Source organism: Ceratotherium simum, chromosome 9, assembly GCF_057802395.1.
Source record: "Ceratotherium simum simum isolate JZ-2026a chromosome 9, ASM5780239v1, whole genome shotgun sequence".
Classification (NCBI taxonomy): Eukaryota; Metazoa; Chordata; class Mammalia; order Perissodactyla; family Rhinocerotidae; genus Ceratotherium; species Ceratotherium simum.
Genome location: NC_141908.1, coordinates 54,986,299 through 55,010,691, shown reverse-complemented (window position 1 = coordinate 55,010,691; position 24,393 = coordinate 54,986,299). Strand labels below are relative to the sequence as shown.

The window sequence follows — 24,393 nt, the reverse complement described above, 5'->3', positions numbered from 1 at the left end:
GGTTTTAGACTTTATACTTTGAGAAGTTTATCTTGCTACCTCTTTGTGAGATAAGCGGTTTTCCTTCTCTGCTTCCACTCTTTTGAGCCCCTGCATGATCTTCATTGCTTTTGGGAGCCCTTCCACATATTTTGAGTGTTGTGTTTTTTAGCTCTATCTTAATTTTATCAGAAAAGAAATTTATGTTTTTGTTTTTGTTCTCTTTTTTGTTTGGATGATTTCTAAGATGAGGAGGAGGAAATGGAGATTATGCCACTATTCTCAAAGTAGGAGTCAGTGATAGTATCTTGAATATCTCCCCCAAACAAGTTGCTGTATTTTCATAAATTATATTTAATTATTGGGAGAGCAAAACTTTTGTTGGGATAACTAGAATGTAGATTCCTGAAGTACTTTAATTCTTTTTCTAAATTTTATTTTAAAACTACAAAAGAATTGTATTTAATTTAGCCTTAAAGAATAACTAATTCTATATGTTCTACCTTTTTTTTTAATAATTTTATTTATTTATTTTTCCTCCAAAGCCCCAGTAGATAGTTGTATGTCATAGTTGCACATCCTTCTAGTTGCTGCATGTGGGACGCGGCCTCAGCATGGCCGGAGAAGCGGTGCGTTGGTGCGCGCCCGGGACCTGAGCCCGGGCTGCCGGCAGCAGAGCGCTCGCACTTAACCGCTAAGCCACGGGGCCGGCCCTATGTTCTACCTTTTAAAGTCTTGAAGACTTGACACATGGAAATGTGTATTGTTTGATAGCTCATTTTCTCCAGCAGTAGTTCTGATAAAAACAAAGAGGAGAATTCATTGTTCACAAAGGGGAATTAGTGAGTTTTATTTTGAAGAAAGGGAGTATATTTCAATTATTGTAGTTTTTACCCTTTGAAAATTATATACACTTTTAAAAAAAGTATCTACTCACTTAAGAAAATTTACTGATGTCCTACAGAATTCTAGTCACAATCTCTGCAATTCTTTCTCTTGTGTTCTCAGTTTTCCTCCCCTGTACTGTTTTGCTAAATCATCTCTCTCGGCTTGCCACTGTTTTGGTGGTTTTGCAGTGGAGAAATAGTATGGGACTTTTCTACCGTTGTAGGATCCTTGAGGGTTATGAGCAGAATGTTTGACTTCTTCTCTCATCTCCCTTCCCTTGATAAGGACAACGCGCAGTGTTTTTTTAGTGCTTAGGTAGTTGTCCAAGTACCATATAGCAATCTGGTGCTGGTTATTGGGTGTTTTCATATGCTAAAAATAAATCATCACAATATAAGAAGCATGTATTAGTTATCTCTTGCTGTATAACAAAATGCCCCAGAACTTAGTAGCTTAAAACAATAAATGTTTATTATCTTTCACAGTTCCCGAGGGGCAGGAATGTAGGAGCAGCTTAGTTGGGTGGTTCTGGCTCAGGGTCTTTTATTCATATGTAAATTGCAGTTAAGCTATTGGCTGAGGCTACAGTCATCTCGAGGCTTAACTAAGGCTGGAGTATTACATCTAAGCTCACACATGTAGTTGCTGGCAGGCCTCAGCTCCTCACTGGCTGTTTGCCAGAGACCTCTTTTCCTCACCACATGGGCCTTTCTGTAGAATTCCCTGAATGTCCTCATGTCATTGTAGCTGGCTTCTCTCAGACCGAGTAATCCAAGAGAGAGAAAGATAGCAAGTGGAAGAGGAGGCCCAAGATGGAAGCTGCAGTCTTTTATAACCTAATCTTGAAGCGACATACTATCACTTCTGCCACATGCTATTGGTCACACAGACCGACACTGGTGAGAGAGGACCATACAAAGGTGTGAATACTGGGAGACAGGGTTCACTGGTGATTACCTTACAGGCTGACTCCCAAGAATAGAAATGATATATTTCAGTGAAGAACTAATTTTCATACTTATTATCTGAATTTATATTCAAATATAATGTATTTCTTTTATAAGATGAATAATGTTTTGATACTTATTGTGCTATGTTCTCTGGAGAAAGAGATATTTGCTATGTGATTAGCTTGGGATTAGGATCATTCTTTGATTTTCTTTACATCTTTTAATATCGTTTGATATCTTACTATTGCAAAGCCTGAAGAATTATCCTCATAAAATCTTTGGAAGGAAGTGTTTAGCTAAGTTTACTTATCAAGTATTTATTTGAAGGTAAGGTTTTTTTTCTTTTCCTCCAGATAGCTTATTCTATTTAGTGGAGAGAGAGCTCTCCAATGTTAAATAATAGGGAAGCAACGTACATTTGTATAATGCTTTGGATTTGTAAAACCTCCTTTTCCTTTAATGCATGGGAATAGACAAATTTTTGGAGTTGATACTTACTTAGTAAGAAGGGATTCTATAATTTGTTCTTAATCTTTGAAGGGTTCAGAGACCCCTTTGACATTGATGAAAGCAATGCTGTGTGCAAAGAAATGCAATTATGCCTACAAAGGCGATTTTGCGATTCAGAGGGACCCTCAGAAAGTCCATGGATTTTAGAGTGAGAACTCCTCCTTTGAAAGCACAGGTAGACTTCTGAGGGTCTCTGAAAGGAGTACTTTTTGATTTTCAAAATATAAATGGAAACAATGTACCTAACTCTAATTGGAAATGTGTATTTGTTTTCGTTTTATATGCCTTCTTATTCACTTATCCTAATGATGGTTTTTGTTTCTGAATTTTGCTTCCTCTGTAGCATCTGGAGCATAAGAACAGTGCTTATTTTCTTCTTTTCCAAGAGAACAGAAAGAAATAGTAAGTTTAATTTCTAAGTTTTTATAAACACATTTAAAAAACCCATCTTATAGTGCATTGGTTTGTAATTGAATGGCAGATTGTGAAATGCTATATTGAAATGACATCATGGTAAATATTGAAGAGTTGTTTACTGTAAAGCATAAGAAGGGTTATGAATGATCAAGATGATTCTATTTTTCATTTGTTATTTCTGTCTTATTCATTTAGAATTTTTTTTACACAAAACAATTCATTTCTTTAAATCAAGAGAAATATTTTTTAAATTAATCTTTATAAAAAACTTATGTTATTATGGAATAAAATGTAGTTACACATCTTTTGATTTGTTCTATTAATTGCACCATTCTCTTTAACCTCACAGCCCCTAGGCTTTTGTTTTTATTGAAATGTGCAAATTATGATGTAATCTCCTTCTGTATTTGTTCTGTATATGTGCAGATTTTAAAGATTTTCAGATCTTAAAATTATGAGTTATAATTAAAGATATGCAAATTTCATTTAAAATGAACTTTATATGTGACTTCTTATTTTAACTTGTCATTTTAGAAAATTTTAAACATATACAGAAGTAGACTGAATAGTGTGATGAATCCTCATATGCCTATCACACAACCTAAATAATCATCAATTCATGGTCAATCTTGTTTCATTTTTACCCCTACTCACTTCTCCACCTCCTGTATTATTTTGAAGTATATCCCAGCTATATCTTTCCATAACAGACTTTAAAAAATATATGAACATAATATATTATCATACCTAAAAAAGAATTATTAATACTGTAAAATACTAAATATAAAAATACTGAATTTCCAATTATCTCATAAATGTCATTTGCTTTAAAAAATATTTTGTTTGTTTGACTCAAGATCCAAATAAGGTTCATACAGATATATGACTTTCAAACTGCCATCGCTGCTTATGACTTGTCTTCTACCCAGTTTAGGTTCTATGGTCTGGCCCGAAGACCATCTCTTGCAGACACCATTGACTCCTTTGTCCCTCTTTACTATCCTACTTGTCTTGCAAACTGTACCTTGTTTAAATATAATTAAATGCTTAATCTTTGACTGGCAAAACCTTATCCTGGTTAAAAACATTTTTATGCTTAATCTATGCCTGCATCAGAAAAGCTAAATTTGTTAGAAGATTATATAGCATGCTGACCAGACTTATTTACTAACCAGACTTATTTAAGTCTATGATTGCAAATATCAGATGTGTACTCAACATTGCTACACAGTTCTGTTTTATAGTTCCCTAGTAAATTCACTTTTTTCTCTTTGAGAGCATTGTTTGAAATTGTGTTTCTCCTCAGATCACTAATACCTGCCTCCCTACCAAAAACCAAACCAAAATAAAAGCAACCAACCAAAAAAAATTCAAAAGCCACAAACAAACAAAACCCCACAAAATCTACCTGGCCACTCTCACCTGTTTGTCTCACTTTCTGGAGAAAATAGATGTAAACAGGTGAGCACGACCTCCAGCACCAAATACATCAAATTAACTCCATGTGTTACTCAGTATGTTGTCATCCTTCATGGTATTCTGAAAGACTGGCCTGGATCCTATCTGTGGCTAAGCCCTCCGTTTATGCTCTGGATTCTAGATACTCTGGCCATCTCAAGAACTTTGCTTTTGCAGTTATCCCTTCCTGCAGTTATCTTCTCTTTTGCATCATCTGTTTCTATTGGATTGTCCTTTAGATAATCCTGCCTCAATACAATCATCTGGGGCAAAAAACTCTGTCCTGACTCCACACTCCCTTTAATCTACCATGCATATCTCTCTCTCCTTCAAAGTCCTAATCATCTTTACCTCACAAATTATCTTGAATCTGACCACTTCTAACTTTCTTTACTACTATTACAATTCTAATTCAGGTCACCGTCATCTCTTGCTTGCACTACTGCAGTGGCTTCCTAACTAGACTGTTTTTAAGGTATAAATCAGATCTTATGTCTCTTATGCTTAAAATTCCCTATTGGCTTTCCATTGCAATCAGAGTAAAATCTGGTTTTTTACCTCAGCGTTCTGACTTATGCTCATTTTCCTAACTTTATCTCCTTTCACTCTCCTTTTTTTGTCTTTTGCTCCAGCCACGCTGGCCATCTTTTTGTCCTACTAACAAATTTAAATTCTCTGAACCTCAGTTTCCTAATTTATAAAATGGAAACAGAAATATTTTGTTTTGGCAGGGCTATTACACATATTAAATGAAACTATTTGTAAAAGCATATAAAAATTGCAATGGGTTATACACATATGGGCTGATGGTACTGATTGTTCTTTTCCAATCATTATTCTTTTTTATTTTTCTTGCCTTAAAAATTTTTCTTGCCTTATTTAGTGGATTAGGACCCAGTATAATATTGAATTGAAATGGAAAGAGCAAATATACTTGTCTAGTTACTGATTTCAGTGGAAAAGCTTTTAATTTTTACCATAAAGTATGATGTTTGCTGTGGTTTTAAAAAATACTGGTACTCTTTGTCAGATTAAGGAAATTGAGCTTATGGTATTGTTTCCAGTGATATTTAGTAATTTAGTAGATACTGGGAGTACAGGAAGAAATTTAAAAAAAATATGCTCTCTGACTTTGTGGAACTAACAAAATAGTGAAAAATATGAGAAATCTTATTTTAAGAGTACTTGGTAAACTTCTCTGAGGAAATCAAATGCGTGAATATTTTAACTTACAAGTAGGTACGTCAGGACATGGCTATTACATGGGATTTTTGCTTTAAAAATTTATTTCAGGGATCCTTTCACTTAAAAAAATTTTACTAATTTATTTGAATTGTATGTACACCTAAAATAGACTTCATAAAAGATTGTCTTGTAGTCTTACACATTTTTTTTTTAGCATAAAGTCAGGTACTATATATGTGTGTGTGTGTGTGTGTGTGTATGTGTGTGTATATATAGATGTATATATATATTTAAGCCTGAAGCTATTTGTCCTTACTTTTTGTTTTCTATTAGTTTTATTTCCTTTGTTTTACAAGTTGGACCTAGTATAGATTAAAGTAAGGGTTGGCAAACTACAGCTTGTGAGCCGAGTCCTTCCAAACACCTTGTACAGCTCGTGATCTAAGAATAGCTCTTACATTTTTAAATCATTGAAAAAATTCAAAAGAATAATATTTTGTGACATATTAAATTTGTATAAAATTCAAATTTCTGTTTTTATTGAAACATAGCCAGGCCCATTTATTTACACGTTGTCTATAGCTGCTTTCATTCTGTAATGGCAGAGTTGAGTAGCTGAGACAGAGTGTATGTGGTGCTCTCAACACTTCAGACTTGCAAGATGCACAACAAATCACAGTGACACATTTATGACTTGACAGCATTTCAGGTGCCACGTGTGTTGCTGTATTGAGACAATTTTATTTATTTTTTATTACCAGTGCATATTCATCATGTAAAAACAAGAAAAGAAGAGAAAATTGGACTTTGAATGTTGCACTTTTAGGGTGCAATGGAGTGTGGACTACTCTTATCAAAATGCAAAATATTTTGTTTATTATGCAATGACATTATAGCTGTGCTAAAAGAATACAACTATACATTGACATTACCATACTAAGCACTCAACATGATATTCCTAACTCACAAAAAAAGCAATGCTCAGAAAAATTAGAACATTTAAAATGGAATATCTCATTATAGCAGAATTTCTTCGTACAAAAATAAAAAAGTGGAAATGGAGCTTCAACCAGAGTAAGTTTCTCAGTGGCTTATTTGTCAAGCAAAGAAAGCCATTTACCAATGGTGAGTTAATTGCATTTAACTGCAGCAGCTGAAGTTTTTGTTCAGAGAAAATATACTTGCTTGAGTAGTAGCCTTTTGGCAAGAACAATGGCTTAAAAAATTGAGAACATTGGAAGCAACATAGTCAATTTAAAAACAAGGCAAATGATTTCAAGGGATCTTCCTTGGCTCTTGATGAGTTGACAGATGTTACTGATACCACTCAATTTATTTAGTTTATTTGAGGAGTCAGTACTGAGCTTGAAGTGGCTGAAGAATTAGCCTCTATAAATATAATGTGTAGAACAACTCCAGGAGAGAATATTTTCAAAGAAGTTGAAAAAACCCTAATTCAATACAACCTGAAGTGAAATCTGCTAAGATGTGTTACAACTATTGGTGGTAAAAATAGATGTGAAGCAGAAAAAGGCTTAGTTGGATTAATTTTCGAAGTTCATGAGACTGTAAGGTGTTTAAATCCAACAGTTATTCACCGTGTTATTCAACAGCAGGTACTTTGCAGAGCGTATTGAACCTATCGTGTGCTTGAACTAGTAGTGTTAACGGGGAACTTCATTTGCTCTCATGGACTTAACCATCATCAGTTATGTGAACTTTTATCAGAAACAGAAGTTGAATATCTTGACCTGCCTTGCCACACAGAAGTGTGATGGCTTAGCAGTGATCAAGTTTTATTGTGACATTTTGAGCTCAGAGCTCAGACTAAAATTATTCTGAGTGAGAAGAACCACCTTCAACCACTGTGATTGAATACTGACTGGCTTTGGAAATTAGCTTTTGTTGCAGACTTGAGGATGGTTCTTAATGAATTCAGCCTAGGATTGCAAGACAAAACAATGGGAAACCTATACTGCCGTCAAGTTATTTAGAAAACAAACAACATTGTAATGACAAAAATGAATTTTTTAAAAAGTGCTATGAAAAGTTAAAACAAGAAGCAAGATCTCCATTCCCACACAATGTAGCAGATATGTTATCTGAGCTCAAACTACAGTTCCAGCAGTGTTTTCCAAACCTCACACAAGTGCAAAGGAAATTTCCATATTTCAAAATCCACTTAACTGTACAATTGAAGAGCTTCTACTAATCTTCAGTTGGAAGTGATTAATTTGCAATGTAATGACATGATAAAAGGCAAATATCAAGAATCTAAGGAATTCTATAAATGTCTTCCAAACAGTGAACATGCTTAATTAAAATCATGTGCTTGTGGATTGATTTCGATCTTTCACACAGCAGTACCTGTCTGTGTGAAAAAAAAATTTCAAAAATCAAATGCATAAAATCTCATTACAGATCAACATTAATAGATTAACAGTTGCAATCAATTTTGATGATAGGGAACCCTAACTTTGAACCTCAATTAAGTGAAATATTTTCTCCCCACCCAAAAGGAAATAATTTCATTCTTTTCATTGGTAGACCTATATCACAAAAAATTGAACTCAATTATTATTACATAATTTGAATTTTGTCAATAAAAAGTTTGTGGGAGTTTGTTTTCTCTTTTGCTTTAAAATTACCAACTTGATTTTACCTTTTGGCCCATAAAGCCCGAAATATTTACTGTCTGGCCCTTTACAGAAAAAGTTTGCTGACCTCTGGATTAAAGGATAGATATTTGGCTTGGTCTTATCTAACTAAAAATGATTGTTCTTTTTAAAGATGTCAGCAGATTTTTTTCCTCTTTAGTAATAAGTCTGCTAGCACATTCAAGACTACTTAATATATTTTGAAAAAAAGTTTTATAGTAAAATTATCTTTTTATAAGTTTGTATTTCTTTGGACTTTTACATAAATAATATACTTTGAATTGAGTATTCAGATGTTTGCTACCCCAAAACTTCAATGAAGAGATAATTTTATTTATAAATTTAATTAAAAATTAAGAACAGTTATTTAAATTCTATTTGATAAATTGTTTAAATCAAATTACGACTTTCTTCTTTCCAGCTGGAATTGCATTCCCAATTGTACACTTAAATATTTCTAGAGAAAAACTAGAAACCTAAAATAAATTTATAAAACAGACATTGACATTCACAAATGATACCCTTTGAAATGATTCTTCCTGTTCCACCATGCCAACCTAAGTAAGCAGGGCACACTTTAGAACAGTTTAATTTTGAAAAGTAATTAGTAAAAAAAAAACAAAAAAAAAAACAAAAACAAACAAACAAAAAAAAATTAAAAAAAAAAAAAAAAAGGGCCGGCCCGGTGGCTTAGTGGTTAAGTGCGCGTGCTCCACTGCTGGCGGCCGGGGTTCAGATCCCGGGCGCGCACCGACACACTGCTTCTCCCGCCATGCTGGGGTCGCGTCCCACGTGCAGCAACTAGAAGGATGTGCAACTATGACATGCAGCTATCTACTGGGGCTTTGGGGGGGGGGGGGGGAAGAAAAGTAATTAGTATCCCCTTCCTTACCAAGTCCCTCCTCAGGTATAATACTATAGGTTTTCAAAAGGTTTTCTTTATTAGTGCTCAATATCTTAAAGGTTGAATATTTTAATAAAATATATTATGTACTTCTTTCTTTATAAACAAAGAGAGAACATTTTTATTACCACAGTATAAAAAGAGATTTGGGTATTAATTTTGAGGTTAATGTGGGTGAGATGTTGAAAGGAAGGAGATGTTGAAAGGAAGGAGAAATAATAGAAAGTAATGTTTCTGAAAACATTTAAAAATATATATCTTTTTAAATTTGGAAGTGTTTTATTCTATGTAAAGTCCGTTTTCCCACTACTTAGCTTGTATTATATAAAATAGGCAAAAATATGAAATATATATGGGTAAAGATTGAGGTAATTTTTGTCTATACATCTCAGTGAGAAATCCTAAAATGAGAACGTTTTCCTGTGGTTGCTTAACGTATATCATTTGGCATGATTTTTTTCTTGTATCTAAGTATCTTAATATCTGATTTAGCTTTGATTTAAATCTTGTTTTCTAGATGAAGCACTGGATGATTTAAAATCCCAGAAGAAAAAAATAGTAAGTTAACTTTTATTTAAAGTTAATTTATATGAAACTAATAGATTAAGAACTGAATAATTAATGTTTATATGTTGTAAGTAATAACTCTCTAAGGAACAAGTATGCTTTTAGATAGCATTTTAATGATGAAGCTACATTATGAATATTTTTGCTAGTTAATGATTGACAGGAAAAAGTAGTTATATGGACTTGTGAGATTCTGAGAATCTGTCATTTGGAAGCTGAAGAGTAAGTAAATGAATCATATTGGAAGACTAAATGAGAGTGTGGGTAAATAGGTGGGTGTCCAGATTGATTATTAGCTCCAAAAAAGGACCAAACATCTACATATGTCAGTTCTCAGGTTTTCTTGACACAATAAGGCTGGGAGAGAGAGAATCAAGAAGATTGGTTGTAAAAGAGAAATTTAACTTGATAAGGCTGAAGAAAGGGGGGGAGAGAGAGAGAATTTTTTTCTTTGGTTTCTTCCATTTTCTGTCAGCAGCTCTGATCACATGGGTATCTATTGTGGGGCCATCCTTCCGATGTGTTGGAAAGAGAGCCAAGAGTAAGAGAGGAAGGACCCTAGATATTTAGAGGCTGATATATAATGGTCTCTAATAAGTGAATTGAACTTGATGTTTAACTTGAATTTGCATATGCTTTTTTCATATAATTATTTTTGAAGTATGAAAATGATAATTGATAGCAATATCATGTTATATGGAAACTTATTTAATGCAATTTAATAAGATGCAAATGATCAATGTATTTTAGTCTAATATGTAATAAGTAACAATTATGTATGAAACTAGTAAAAATTATGAAGGTTAAGATTAATGTTAAAAATTGTTCTGCGGAGGCTGGCCCGGTGGTGTAGTAGTTAAGCTCGCATGCTCTGCTTTGGCGGCCCAGAGTTTGCAGGTTCGGATCCCAGGCGCAGACCTACACACTGCTCATCAAACCATGCTGTGGCAGCATCCCACGTACAAAAAGTAGAGGAAGATTGGCACGGATGTTAGCTCAGGGACAATCTTCCTCAAGCAAAAAAAAGAGGAAGATTGGCAACAGATGTTAGCTCAGGGACAATCTTCCTCATCAAAAAAAAAAAAAATTATTCTGTGAATTGGTAATAAAAGACACTGGTCTTGAGGGTTTCAAGTACATGAAAAATAAAGGCACTTTAATTCTGAAAGGATTTCTTATCTGTTTGATGCTTCTTCAGTGTTCTGTGAAGTATTTATCAAAATTACATTGACATTTTTGATGGTCCTAATTTGAAACATAGAAATATTCCCATTATATCTTATTATATTTCTGGCATTCTGTACATTATGGAACAGCCAGAAATTCAAAGTGAGGAAATACTGATGGTTCTCAGTGATATAGAAGTTGTGATATTATTGGTTAGTTTGCTGATATAAGAAGAAGAGCTGGTAGTGGTGATCAGAGCCAAGCCCTATTGTACCAAAATGGAAAAATACTGATTAAAGTAGAAAAGACAAGGAGGAAGAGAAAAGAAAAGAAAAAAAAAAAACCCAAAAGAAAATAAAAACTTCTAGTCATGAGAAGCTGACCCCATGTCAGTGGCATCACACGACCAGAAAACAGAATCTTGGAAAACATATGATTGGAGAAAAACTCTCAATAGAGTAACAGAGCAGACTTGGAAAATTCTGTGCAAGGGCAAGTCAGGCTGTTTACTTCTTTAATAGCCCTTGAAGGAATGACAGCATAAAAGATGCTCCGTCTAGGACTCACAGTTGGGAAATTCAGTTCAGGGTTCAGTAGTTGTGTATATCTAAATGGTTCATGAGGCATCAATATTACAGAATAGTTCAGTATGGCATTTCTCTTGCAGTATGATTAAAGAAAAATAAGTTGGCTCCTCTAACTCATTTTATTAATTAGGGAACACAATTTGCATTGACTTGACTGTTGTTGGTTATAAGACTGTTGCTACTGGGAACTAGTTCCTGGCCTTTATTGCTTAAGCCCATAATAGAACTGCTTTGTTTGAGTAGCTTTACACTTTGTTTAGAACAATAGGTGTTAAGGGTGAATTAGGAAGGAGCACAGTGCTAGCTAATGAGTGTGCTGGTAATGAGAAGAAAAAGAAAGGACATTACTTTTGAGCAAAAGCTAAATGTAGTCAAAACTGATCTTGTTTATTGATGTTTACGTTTAAACTCTACATTTATAGCTTTAAAAATACTTTTATTGTTGAAATACCTGCAGGAAAAATAACTTTATCAGTCTAAAATTATCCAATTCCTAACCCTGTCCTTTCATTCACAAAATTAATACAAGTTATATTTACTACTTGACATTTTATTAAAGGTGGTTTCCTTAGGGATGCATCTCTTTAATCTGAATAGATTTGTAATGTAATTTGTAAAAGTGTAATTTGTAACAATAAACATGAATTATCAGTTGATTAAAAAGTCAAATCACTTAGGAAAATGAGTAACAACAATGTTTTGAATCTAAGAACTTAATGTAAGTATTTACTTCTTTATAATAAGCTAGAAATGAAACTTCAGTTATCTAAAAAACTCCCAAGTCTGGATGTATACATTTTGCCACTCACATATTTTGTGGTCTTTTAAAAAAACTTTTAGTTTTTTTAAAAAAGTCACTGTTCAATAGATAATCCCTCTGCATCCATAAGCATCCCATCTAAACAGTTCAAAATCAAGATCCATCAAAACACATGAGTCAAAATGATCTCTTTAAGTGGCTTCATGAAAATACCGTGCTTTTTCCAGAATAGTATTTCTATATGGTAATTCCTTTCTGGCATTTCTCAGGAAATTTGTTTTTTCAAATCTTGAGAAAAGTCAGTTGAGAAATTGGGAGCATGGGAAGAAGTGTTATAATTCTCTGAAAATTAAAGCTTAACAATCAACTACAAATGTTACTCGTTCAAAGGAATCCACTCAAGTCAGTTGAAAGCAAGAGCAAGAAATGCTGCCATGCTGAGCTATAGGTTAATGTGGACATTTCCGGGAAGAGCACAGGAGCGTGTAGAAGAGAAGTGGCACAATCTAATTAATCAGTCAGTCTTACCTTTGTGGCCATTTTATAAGTATATTTTATGGGCCCTGTTTCTTATTAATAGAGAGTTATTCTTACAAATAAGTATTAATAAGTTTATGCACTTTTTACAAAATCCTGTGAATGATATTCCAAGAAATAAATTTTGGAAGCAAAAGAAGTCAAACTGACAATTTCAGCATGTGATTCTGTGTAGGGCTATTAACCTCACCAGAAGTTTCAAATGTTACATTTTTATATTACCCAATAATGTTTGCTGGCATTTCCAGTGGTTGAATATTCACTGTAGGCTACAGATCTTTGTAAATACTTTAAAAGAAGAAATGCAGAGAGAAAAGATGTGACTTATAATTGTGGAATACTCCTAATATGAAATCAGAAAATAACATAAAATCTGAGTGAGTAAAAACAATAGTGATTTCAGCAGCAAAACCAAAATCAGGGTAAGCAGACAGTATTTTCACTGTTGTAAAAAGATGATATAACATGTACCCTAATGCTCTGAACTGATGCTTTTGGGCACACTCGTAATAATTGGACCAATTATAAGATCTAGAATATTGGATAGGGCAATTAATGCTTTGTGTGTTTTAAAATTTTATTTCAACAGTGATAATTTAAATATTAAATATTTATAGAATTATCTTAGAAAATCAAAAAAATTTTTTCTTTATTTTGTGTTAGTGTTCCCTTCTTTTAAGTGTTCTCTATGATGCAATATCTATGTCAGATAGAAATAATTTTTACATATTATCAAAATATATAATCTTGTCAAAATAATGTTGATTCATAATGAATAAACAATCATGTGTTTATTCTCTTTTTTTTGATAAGAAAATTCTGAAACTTTTAGTATAACCATATCACAGAAAAACAATTCACTCTGCTATTCATTATTATTTAAAATGTAGAAAACATTATGAAAAATACAGAGTAACTTATAATTTAGGGAATTCTGAGAATCCAGTTTCTCATTCTCTAGTCCTGGGATTAATATGTTGAGTATTTGGCTAGGGCCAGCCCCATGGCCGAGTGGTTAAATTTCTGCGTGTTCTGCTTCAGCGGCCTGGGTTTGCTGGTCCGGATCACAGGCGTGGACCTACTCCACTCATCAGCCGTGCTGTGGAGGCATCCCACATACAAAGTAGAGGAAGACTGGCATGGGTGTTAGCTCAGGGGAATTTTCCTCACCAAAAAGAAAAAATTAAATATATAGTGTATTTGGAAACGCTATTTGTTTCAGACCCATTCTGAATAATTGAGGTATCTTTGAAGATTGTATGCTGTTATTGTGTTAGGTACTGTTGTAGACTCTTTCTTCTACAATATTATATTTAAATTGCACAATAGTGCTATGAAGAAAATCGTAAAGTATCTGCTTTACAAAAGGAGAAACTGAAGCTAACAGACTTGCTCAAAGTCTTTTTAGCTAATTAAGAATAGAGATGTGCTTTGAACCCAGATCTTTTCTGACTTCAGAGTTTCAAGTTCGTGTTCTTTCCACTGATCAGAATGTCTCTCTTAAAACAAGTTATTCACTTAAAATGTTGTATGGATAAGTGTGTTAATTAAGATATTATGTGAAAAATTTTTGTTAGAAGTAAATACAAAAGAAAAGGAGAATGGATTTGTATCCATTAAATGGTTTTTAAAATGATTTTCTGTAAGATAACATGTACATAGACATAAACACAAATACTAGCTGAATTATGTACCGGGAATTGCAATCATTTGAGAAGTGGCATTTTGGTTTTGAGTTTTGTGTATTGTTTTAAAGCTTATAGTTGTATCTAATCTTCTGATTAAACCTTGCACTAGTCTTAGTCTAGAAGTGTGCTGTCCAAATCAGTAGCCACTAGCCTCATGTAGCTTTTTAAATGAACATTATTTAAAATGGAATAAAACTATAATTCAGTTCCTCAGTTGCACAAGCAACATTTTAAGTGCTCATTTATTTATCACGTATGGCTTAGTGGCTACTGTATTGTGCAGATATAAACCATTTTCATAATTAATTAGATAAAGTCAATTGCCACAATACTGGTCTAAAACATAAATTAATTTGTAGAGATTGGGGATTCAGTTCTTTGATAGTCCATGTAGCTTATGTTGGTTTGGGGATATAGTCTATCATGCCCTCTCTCCATTCCCAATTTTTCCCCAACTCTAAAGTGATGTTACAAACATTTCTTTTACATCAGAAAATTAAACTTGCTTGTTTAAGATTTCATCATAATTTTTTTTTTTTTTTTTTTTGTGAGGAGATCATACTGGTGCTAACATCTGCCAATCCTCCTCTTTTTGCTGAGGAAGACTGGCCCTGGGCTAACATCCGTGCCCATCTTCCTCCACTTTATATGGGACACCACCACAGCATGGCTTGCCAAGCAGTGCATTGGTGCTCGCCCGGGATCCGAACCAGCAAACCCCGGGCCACCCCAGCGGAGCGCACGCACTCAACCGCTTGTGCCACCAGGCTGGCCCCAATTTATCATAATTTTAAAATAATTAGGAAATGTTTTAGTTTCACTAAACCAAGGTTAATAAATCATTCATCTAAGCACTTAGCTTCTTAAATGTTGAATTGAGGTTTTAATGAGGAATCTATTAACTACTATTGTGGCAGTGTATTTTTAACTTGGTCATTGTGCTCTGTGTTGCATTTTAAAATAAATTTCCTTTGGAATAAATATGACATTTAATGAATCTAAGGGGCTATCAGTGGTCACTGAGAAGAAAAAGGTCCCATTCCAATTTTTGTAAAAGCATTTTATTCTACACATTAGCTATTTGTCTTCTACTGTCTGACTTGACTGTCTTGTACTCAAGTTAAACTTTTTCTGATGTTGGGCCGTAACTGCTAAAATGATACTTTGCTAGTGATTACTTTTTACATTAAACCCATGTATTAAGCCATAAAGTGACTTGAGTGCCTTGTAAATAAAGTGCTATAATAATGAAGTATTTTAATTATAGTCTCTAGTGTGATCATAGAACTCAGTAAATTTTTTACTTAAATTCATACTATGTTCAGTTTTTTACCTCTAAAGTTGTTTGAAACTAAGTAAAAAAGGGTGAGCTTCAGCTTTTAAAGTCATTTGAGCAAATTCCATGGCTGTTCTCCCAGTTAGTTTTCACTGCATTTGCAGCAAGCTAATTGCTTCTGCTAATAAATAATCTAAAATCGATGCTGACAGCAGTTAATTGGCACAGAGATTTTATTTTGTGAAGCTCTTGGCTAACGACCTTCTTTAAATTAATAGCATTAAGTGCTATGAGGAAATAAATCTGAGGAATTGCCTGTCATTTGCTTGTCATGTCTAATAACTTCCAATAATGATGGCTGATAGATTTTTGCACATTCCATTATTGAAGTTGGTGCATGTAATTATTCTCCTCATTATATGTAAACAATTAGCAATATTTGGTATTTCCTTGCAGTAAAGCTGTTAAATACAAGTAACGTATTAGAGGTTAGAAGCCATTTTAAAATCTGGATTTTAATTATTTGAGTGTAGGAAATCTTTCATGCTATCTGGACATATGATGTGCTGTTTCTTTTAAGCCTTGCACTTGAAACTTTTTAAATAGAACTTATAAAAATAAATAGTATGTGTGTTTTAAAATGTGACAATTTATGGAAATTTTTGTTCACAGCTTGAGGAAGTCATGGAAAAAGAAACTTATAAAACGGCTAAATTAATTCTTGAAAGGTTTGATCCAGACTCAAAGAAAGCAAAGGTAAGGCTGTGATATCACTACTATTTTATGATAAATTGCACATTGTAATAGGTCACTGTAATAACATTATTGTAATTGACAGGAGTTTGAGCCGCCATCTGCTGGAGCAGCTGTAACTGCAAGACCTGGACAAGGTAAATAACTTTGTAGAAACTGCTGCTGCTGTTGGAAAGATCCATATTTACCCAAGTGAGTTCAAAAGTGTGGTAGAGGTGTGTGAAAACTTATATAGAATGCTTTTATATTAATTTATATTTGCTAATTTAGGATATGACTTGAAGTATATGGCAATAAGTTTATTTCATTTTGCTTTTACAGGTATATCTTGATAAATAAAGATGTTATCTGTTGAGATTAAATGTATAATTGGTTTTAATCTTTTGAAATTTAAGTAATTTCACAAACATTTTGTAAGATTTTTTTCCCCCCTTCAAATAAGAATCTCTTGCAATAGCTGTTATTATGAAAATTCTTACATTTATATGATTTATTTTTGAGGAATTTAATGAAGATTTTTGTCAAATATGAAGTTTGTTCTTAAATAATATTTTTATTTAGGAAGAGACTAAAATAATTTAGAAATGAGAAAAAAATTGAATTACCATTTAATAAAGTCAACTCTTTTATTTTTTAGGTTATATTGCTGGGTTATTAGTGAAACCATCACTATTATATCATTAAATATTATGTAAAATTTAAAAAGTCTATATTTTAAGTGGTTTCATAAAGTATTCTCAAGACTGGCATATGAAAACATATTTTGGAGTTTGTGTTGGCTTCCCTTTTTGTTTGCTTCTCTAGAATATAATAATATAGTTTGTAAGGCTTTTGTTGCAATATAGAATATACTATTTTTAAAAATTTAACTTCTATTGTTATAAATCATCAAAATTGTAGCCTGGCTTATAAAGTTAGGATGACATTTAGAACTTTGAGAACTCAATTCTTTTATAAATAAAATAAAGACCTTGGGTGCGAAATAAGCCATAATAGTTTTAGATTTTCTAATTGGCAGAGCTGTGTGGGAAGAATCGTACCCTCTCCCATCTTCTGTAAGTAGGATTTTGGTTTATAGAAATATTGGCTTGCTCTTTTGATAAATGTAAAAGTTTACATATGATTAAAATAAATTAGGCATAGATACTTGCAATCAAACTCTTATTTCATAATCAATTTAAGTTTCTCTACAATTTATACTTTTTTCTAGTAATTATAAAGTTTTTTGCCCTATAGGCCAAATTTCTATAATTTTTATAGTATTTCGTATAACTGGTAGTAACTTTTCAAAAATACTTATTAAATAACCGAGTGAATATATTTTTAAAATGTGATATTTTGCAGAAAGCTGTTGCTGTTATTTTTTAAAAATATGTTCTGTTCTCTCTTATTAAAAAAGAACAGTTGTATGATCCCCTTTATTGACATTTTATTAATATTTAGGCAACATAAGTTCCTTCAAGAATCTAAACTTATCTTTCCTTAGAAACTTTTGATGCCCAAATAAATTTTTTCCTTCTGATGTCATGTCGTAATTATAGAAAAGCCGTTGCTGGTCTCTCTGCTTTGGATTCCTGTGGCACTGCTTTTGGATACTCTTTTAGGGGAGAATTAACATTTAGCTATAATATAAATGAATTATTCATTTAAAAGGATGTATTAAATAACTCTTGTGTACAGACACTATGGGGAATAAAGAGATGAATATAATATGGTTTTTAACCTTAAGAAACTTGTAACCTTTTTTTTTTCTTTTAAAAATATTCTTCTGGAGTATACTATTGTATTCCTAGCTCTTCCAGGTCTGTAGTAATTAATTGCTGTTAGGAATTCTTTCCTTATTTTAAAAAAATTCTAAACTATATCTCAACTTTATTTTATTTTTTGAGAATTATAATTTAGTTTTATTGTTTAATCTTGTCAAATCTCTTTTAGGTTCCTATCATATTTATAGGTGACTTAGTCATACATTTTATTTATATTTAAGTTCTGTGTTTCTCTGAGTTTAAAGTCAGGTCTTTATTTTTTTGCTTGAACCATTGTTAGTTCCTTCCTTTCTTTCTTCTCTCCTTCTGTCCTTTCCTTCTTCCTCTCTTCCTCTCTCTCTCCCCCTTTCCCTCCCTTCTCCCTCTTTTCACCTGTTTCTGAACTTAGAAAAGGGAAAAAATACTAAAGGGTGTACATATGTGGTGCTTGAATAGATCTGCTCTCCAAATTGAATCTAATTGTGATGTCCTTATTTTACTAGCTCTCTTGCATGATTGCTGAACCAGAACTTTGATTCATATGTAGTAGATATCTTTCTTTTATTTTTTATTACTTAGTTGTTAATGATATATATTATACTGGTATTGATTATAAAATTTGAGACCAATATTCTTGATTTGCTTAGGTTTGGCACTAAAAGGAGTATAATATTTACTGGACATGATACTAAGCTGACTGTCTCCCCCTTTTTTCCCCTTTTAATCCTATAGGACATTTTTAGATTTATAGAAAAATTGTGAGGCTAGTGCAAAGAGTTCCCATATACCTTTGAACCAAGTTCCCCCTGTTATTAACATCTTACATTAACATAGTACATTTGTTAAAATTAATGAACTAATATTGATTCACTGTTATTAACTTAAAGTCCATAATTTATCCATATTTATTTAGTTTTTACCTAATGTCCTTTTTATGTTCCAAGATTCCATCTAGGATACCACATTAGATTTAGTTGTCATGTTTTCTTAGGCTTCATTCTCAGACATTCCTTGTTTTTGATAACCTTGACAGTTTAGTCCTGACCCCTTTTTATAAGGAATTTTTATCAGTGGGTGTGTAATCTTAGAGTGTGTCATCATTTGATAAGGAATAAATGAACATAAGAAGTAGATATATGTGTATATGTATATGTATATATACATATATATTAAATAGAATGATACAGTGCTTAGATGCTTAGCATTTATTCTAGTTCTATAGAAATCATGACTGGGAGTTGGAAAGACTTTATGTCCTTAATAGAATAAAAAGTAATAAAGTTTGGATTTAATGAAAAATGGAATTTGCCATGGTGTAAATTCCTGAATTGCTTCTATAGGATAAAGAAATATAGGTATTCAGCGATGGTGAAAAATTAAATTTCTTTTCAAGGTTTTAATTGGTATATAAGAATAAATCTGGCTTCTATGTACTAATTTCTGATTTATTCATTTGTTTTTTTTTCAATAAATGTTTACTGAGTGTGTGCTATCTGCCAGGCATTCTTTTAGGCCCTGGGGACTAAATATATGTTCGATGGAGGAAAATAAAGAAAGGATGGTGAATGGGGACTGCCTTGAGTGAGGATGGGTTGAAGTTTTAAATAGGGTTGTCAGGGAAGAACACATTGATAAGATGACGTTTGGTCAAAGACATGAAAGTAGTGAGGGAATGAGCCATGCAGATATCTGAAGGAAGAACATTCCAGACAGAGAAATCAGTAAGTGCAAAGACTGGGTAGAGACCATACCCAGATTGCTCTAGAAATAGCAAGGAGGCCAGTATGGCTGGACTGGATTGACCAAGCGGGAGAGTAGTAGGAGAGGCAGTAAGAGGTATCAAAGTTTCGTATGTAGGGCCTTGTAGAAGGTAGACCATTGTAAGAACTTCAGTTTTCAAATTTTGTTTTAAACTTTATTTTGTTTTTTGTTTTGAGCAGAGGATTGACATGATCTAAATTATGTTTTAAAAGAAAGGCTACTGTGGTGAGGCTACAAAGGGAGCAAAGGTGGAAGCAGGGAGACTACGTAGGAAGCTATTGCAGTAATCTAGGAAAGCATTGATGGTGGCTTGGACCTTGGTTTAGTAACATTGGAGGTGGTTTAAGAAGTAGTCAGATTCTGCATATATTTTAAAGGTGGAACCCAAAAGATTTCCTGATGGATTGGATATGGGGTCAGAGAAGGAGGAGTCAAGAGATGACCTCCAGGATTTTGGCCTGAGTAACTGGGAAGATAGAGTTGCCATTTACTGAGATGGTAGAAATTGCAAGAGGAGCGCTTTTTGGAGGGGGGTTGAGGTGAGGTGGTGAAGAACAGGGTTTGATTTTGGACATGTATGTTTGAGATGCCTATTAGACAGACATCCGAGTATAAATTTTAAGGAAGCAGTTGAATATGAGTCTGGCAAACAGGAATTATCTGGGCTGGAGATATAAATTTGGGTGTCATCAGTATGTGGATGGTATTAAAACCATGAGACTGGATGGGATTATCAATGATATAAATGCAGAGAAAGAAGAGAAAAAGACCAGGGCTGCTCTAGGGCACTCTAACATTAAGATGTTGGGAATAGTGAAGAAGAACCAGAAAAAGAAACTGAGAAGAAGTAGTCAGTGAGATAGGAAACCCAGGAGAGTGTGGAGTCCTGGGTGATAATTGGAGTGTTTCAAGGTAGTGATCTTCTGTGACAAATACTACTGCCAAGTAAGTTGAGGGTCCAGAATTGACCATTGATTTTAGCAATGTCAACGTCCTTGGTGACCTTGAAAAGAGCAGTTTTGGTAGAGGAATTGGGGCAAAAGCCTGATTAGAGCAAGTTTAAGAAAGTATGGGAGTAGAGAAATTGGAGACAATGAGAAGAGACAATCCTTTTGAGTAACAGTAGAAAATGGGTAGCTGGAGGGGAAGCATTTTGTGTGTGTGGAGGAACATGCTGTATGAAAGAAATGATAGCATGTTTGTATGCTACTCAGAATGGCCTAGAAGACACTGAATAATTGATGATGGAGAGAGTAGGGACTGATGTGAAGTGTCCATGAGGAGGCAGGAAGGGATGGGATTTAGTGTACAAGTGGAGGAGGTGGCTTTTGATAGGAGTGTGCACAGTTTGTCTATAGTAAGGAGACAGAGAACATGGGCAGATATAGGTAGGTGGTGGGAATTGTCTTCTGATTGTATCTGTTTTCTCTGAGAATGAGAATGGGGAAGATGTTGTTGGGGGCCTGAAGAGGAGGTATAAAATAATTGTCTGGGAGAGTGAGAGAGTAAATGGATTAGGAAAATGTAGGAATGCCAGGAAACACTAACATCCACTTAAAGTTAATGGTCATGAATTTAAAGCATGGTTGTGTGTTTTCCAGTTGTTTTTAGCTGTATGGGTACAGGCGTGGAGTAAGCAGAGAGTTGGTTTTAACCAGGGTTGAGGTTTTGCCTGATGGATTAGATAAAGTGATGAAGAGGTAGGGAGGTGAAATTGTATGCAAGGGGGTGATTATGACAATATATTATGGCATCGAAGATGATCACAAGGGAAATAATGACATGAGAGGGGGATGATGGACAGTCAAAAATTTGTGTTGGTAGTTGAGAGATCTGCGAACTACAGCCTGCCAATCTGGGCCAAGATCAACATGTTTGTTATGGCTCTTGAGCTTGGAATTGGTTTTACTTTTTTAAAGTGTTCTAAAAAAGAACAAAGAAGAATAAGAATATACAACAGAAGCCATATGTGGTCCACAAAGCCTAAAATATTTACTATCTGACCTTTTACAAAAAAAGTTTGCTGATTCCTTTAATAGTTAATAATTAATGGATTGTAGATCCTCTTGGAGTTGGCAGAATAATAGAGGAAGTAAGCTGGAAAGGTAAATGTGGTTTGAGAGTGGGATGCTTGAACTTGAGAGGGGTGCAGTTATTTTTAATGGCAAGGTTCTAGGACTAGGTATAACCATAGGAGTGAATGACTGAAGCAGGGAGGCTGATAAGATTGTTGGAGAATGCTATCTGATAGTTAGAAATAGATCCTTAACAGACCTTCCTATATTTATTGTAAAAGGAAGCTGCCTACCTATACATTTTCTTTTACTTTTGTGCATAACCCTGCATCTCTACTAGTGAAATTAACAACAAAAAAAGGTCAGTTGTATCCTGCCACAGCTAAATTTGAAATCAATAAGTATTGCAGAACAAATTAATGGCTCTAGCAAATGGATTACAACCTCTTATTTAAGTAGGTTTTTAGAGTTTCCTCACTTATGTTCCATGGCATATATGGAAGATTAAAGTAGAAGTCGTTAATCTTTTTTGATCTTGATAACAGATGGAAATATACTTCGTATTTTGCTATTTTGGGGATGAACATTTGATTAAGAAGATCTGGAAAATACCTTATAAGATGGTATATTCACTTTTTTGGGTGTTCTTTACTTAAGTGTCATCTCTATACTGTTACACTTATCTATTGTGTAACAAACCTCTCCAAAACTTAGTGGCTTTAAATAACATTCGTTTTGCTCATGAATTTGCGATTTTGTCCAAGTTTGGGAGAGGCAGCTCATCTCTGCCTCACATCAGTTGGAGCTACCTGATTGGGCTGGAGGATCTACTGCCTGCCGAGTTGGTGCTGGTTCTTGGTTCCTCTCCACATGGACCTCTCTAACGGGGTCACTTGGGCTTACCCCTACCGTGGCAGCTGGGTTCTAAGAGCAAGCAGCCCAAGGGACAGAAAGCAGCCCTGAAAACTGACACACCTATAGTCTCTTGGTCAAACAGTAACAGAACACAGATTCAAGGGAGGGGACATAGACATCTCCCCTCGTTCATTTGATGGGAGGTGAATCAAAGAATTTTAGACTCTTATTTAAAAACTACCACGTGTACCTCAATATAGGTAACAAAGATATTTCTATCCCTGTCCATTTTTCAGTGTCCATCTTAAATGCCATCATTACCATAAACCCTTTCTTCATCCCATCACTGAGTTTAATTTCGCTCTTCTTGAACCCTCCTTGTACTTTGTTGGTTCCTTTTTAATGGCACTTACCTTGCATTAGTGTATTTCATAATTTTGTGTTATCTTTTCTTGCTACCTCTATATGCAACTCTGAATCTCATTCAGTAGTGCCTTACTTATAGTGGTTGCTTAATAAATGTGTTGAGTTGAAGGAAATAAAAGGAAACTTTTTTTATACTCACTTCATTATTTTTAGTTTTATTGTGGTAACACTGTTTTATAACATTCTATAAATTTTGGGTGTATATCATTATATTTCGATTTCTGTGTACATTACATCTTGTTCACCACCCAAAGACTAATTACAATCCATCTCCATACACATGTGCCTAATCACCCCTTTCACCCTTTTCCCTCCCCGTTTCCCCTCTGGTAACCACCAATCCAATCCCTGTCTCTATGTGTTTGTTTGTTGTTGTTATCTTCTACTTATGAGTGAGATCATATGGTATTTGACTTTCTCCCTCTTACTTATTTCACTTAGCATAATACCCTCAAGGTCCATCCATGTTGTCACAAATGGCCAGATTTCAGCCTTTTTTATGGCTGAGTAATATTCCATTGTGTATATATACCACATCTTCTTTATCCATTCATCCCTCGATGGGCACCTAGGTTTCTTCCAAGTCTTGGCTATTGTGAATAACGCTGCAATGAACATAGGGGTGCATATATCTTTACGCATTTGTGTTTCCAGGTTCTTTGGATAAATACCCAGCAGTGGAATAGCTGGATGGTATGGTAGTTCTATTCTTAATCTTTTGAGGAATCGCCATACTGTTTTCCATAGTGGCTGCACCAGTTTGCACTTCCACCAGCAGTGTATGAGAGTTCCCTTTTCTCCATGTCCTCTCCAACACTTTTTTCCTGTCTTGTTAATTATAGCCATTCTGATGGGCGTGAGGTGATATCTCCTTGTAGTTTTCATTTGCATTTCGCTGATAATTAGTGATGTTAAACATCTTTTCACGTGCCTGTTGGCCGTCTGTATATTTTCTTTGGTGAAATATCTGTTCAGATCTTTTGCCCATTTTTTAATTGGGTTGTTAGTTTCTTTGTTGTTGAGATGTATCAGTTCTTTATATATTTTGCATAGTATCCCCTTATCAGATATATGGTTTGCAAATATCTTCTCCCAGTTAGGTTGTCTTTTCATTTTGTTGATGGTTGCCTTTGCTGTGCAGAAGCTTTTTAGTTTGATGTAGTCCCATTTGTGTATTTCTTCTATTGTTTCCCTTGCCCGGTCAGACATGGTACTTGAAAATATGAAGAGCATACTGCCTATGTTTTCTTCTAGAAGTTTCATGTTTTCAGGTCTTACATTCAAGTCTTTAATCCATTTTGAGTTAAT

The 24,393-nt window shown here is 34.0% G+C and overlaps 1 protein-coding gene across 4 annotated transcripts in view; it reads left to right on the top strand.

Annotated features, from left to right (window-relative positions):
• The window catches only part of LNPK (lunapark, ER junction formation factor), a 79,014-nt gene that overhangs the window by 22,665 nt on the left and 31,956 nt on the right, over nt 1-24,393 (top strand). For all 4 annotated transcript variants that reach the window (XM_087435413.1, XM_087435414.1, XM_004426649.3 and 1 more), the window contains exons 5-8: nt 2,671-2,729; nt 9,466-9,506; nt 16,203-16,286; nt 16,369-16,420. In XM_087435413.1, coding sequence (XP_087291539.1) covers nt 2,671-2,729; nt 9,466-9,506; nt 16,203-16,286; nt 16,369-16,420 — 236 coding nt within the window. The remainder of the gene's footprint in view (nt 1-2,670; nt 2,730-9,465; nt 9,507-16,202; nt 16,287-16,368; nt 16,421-24,393) is intronic.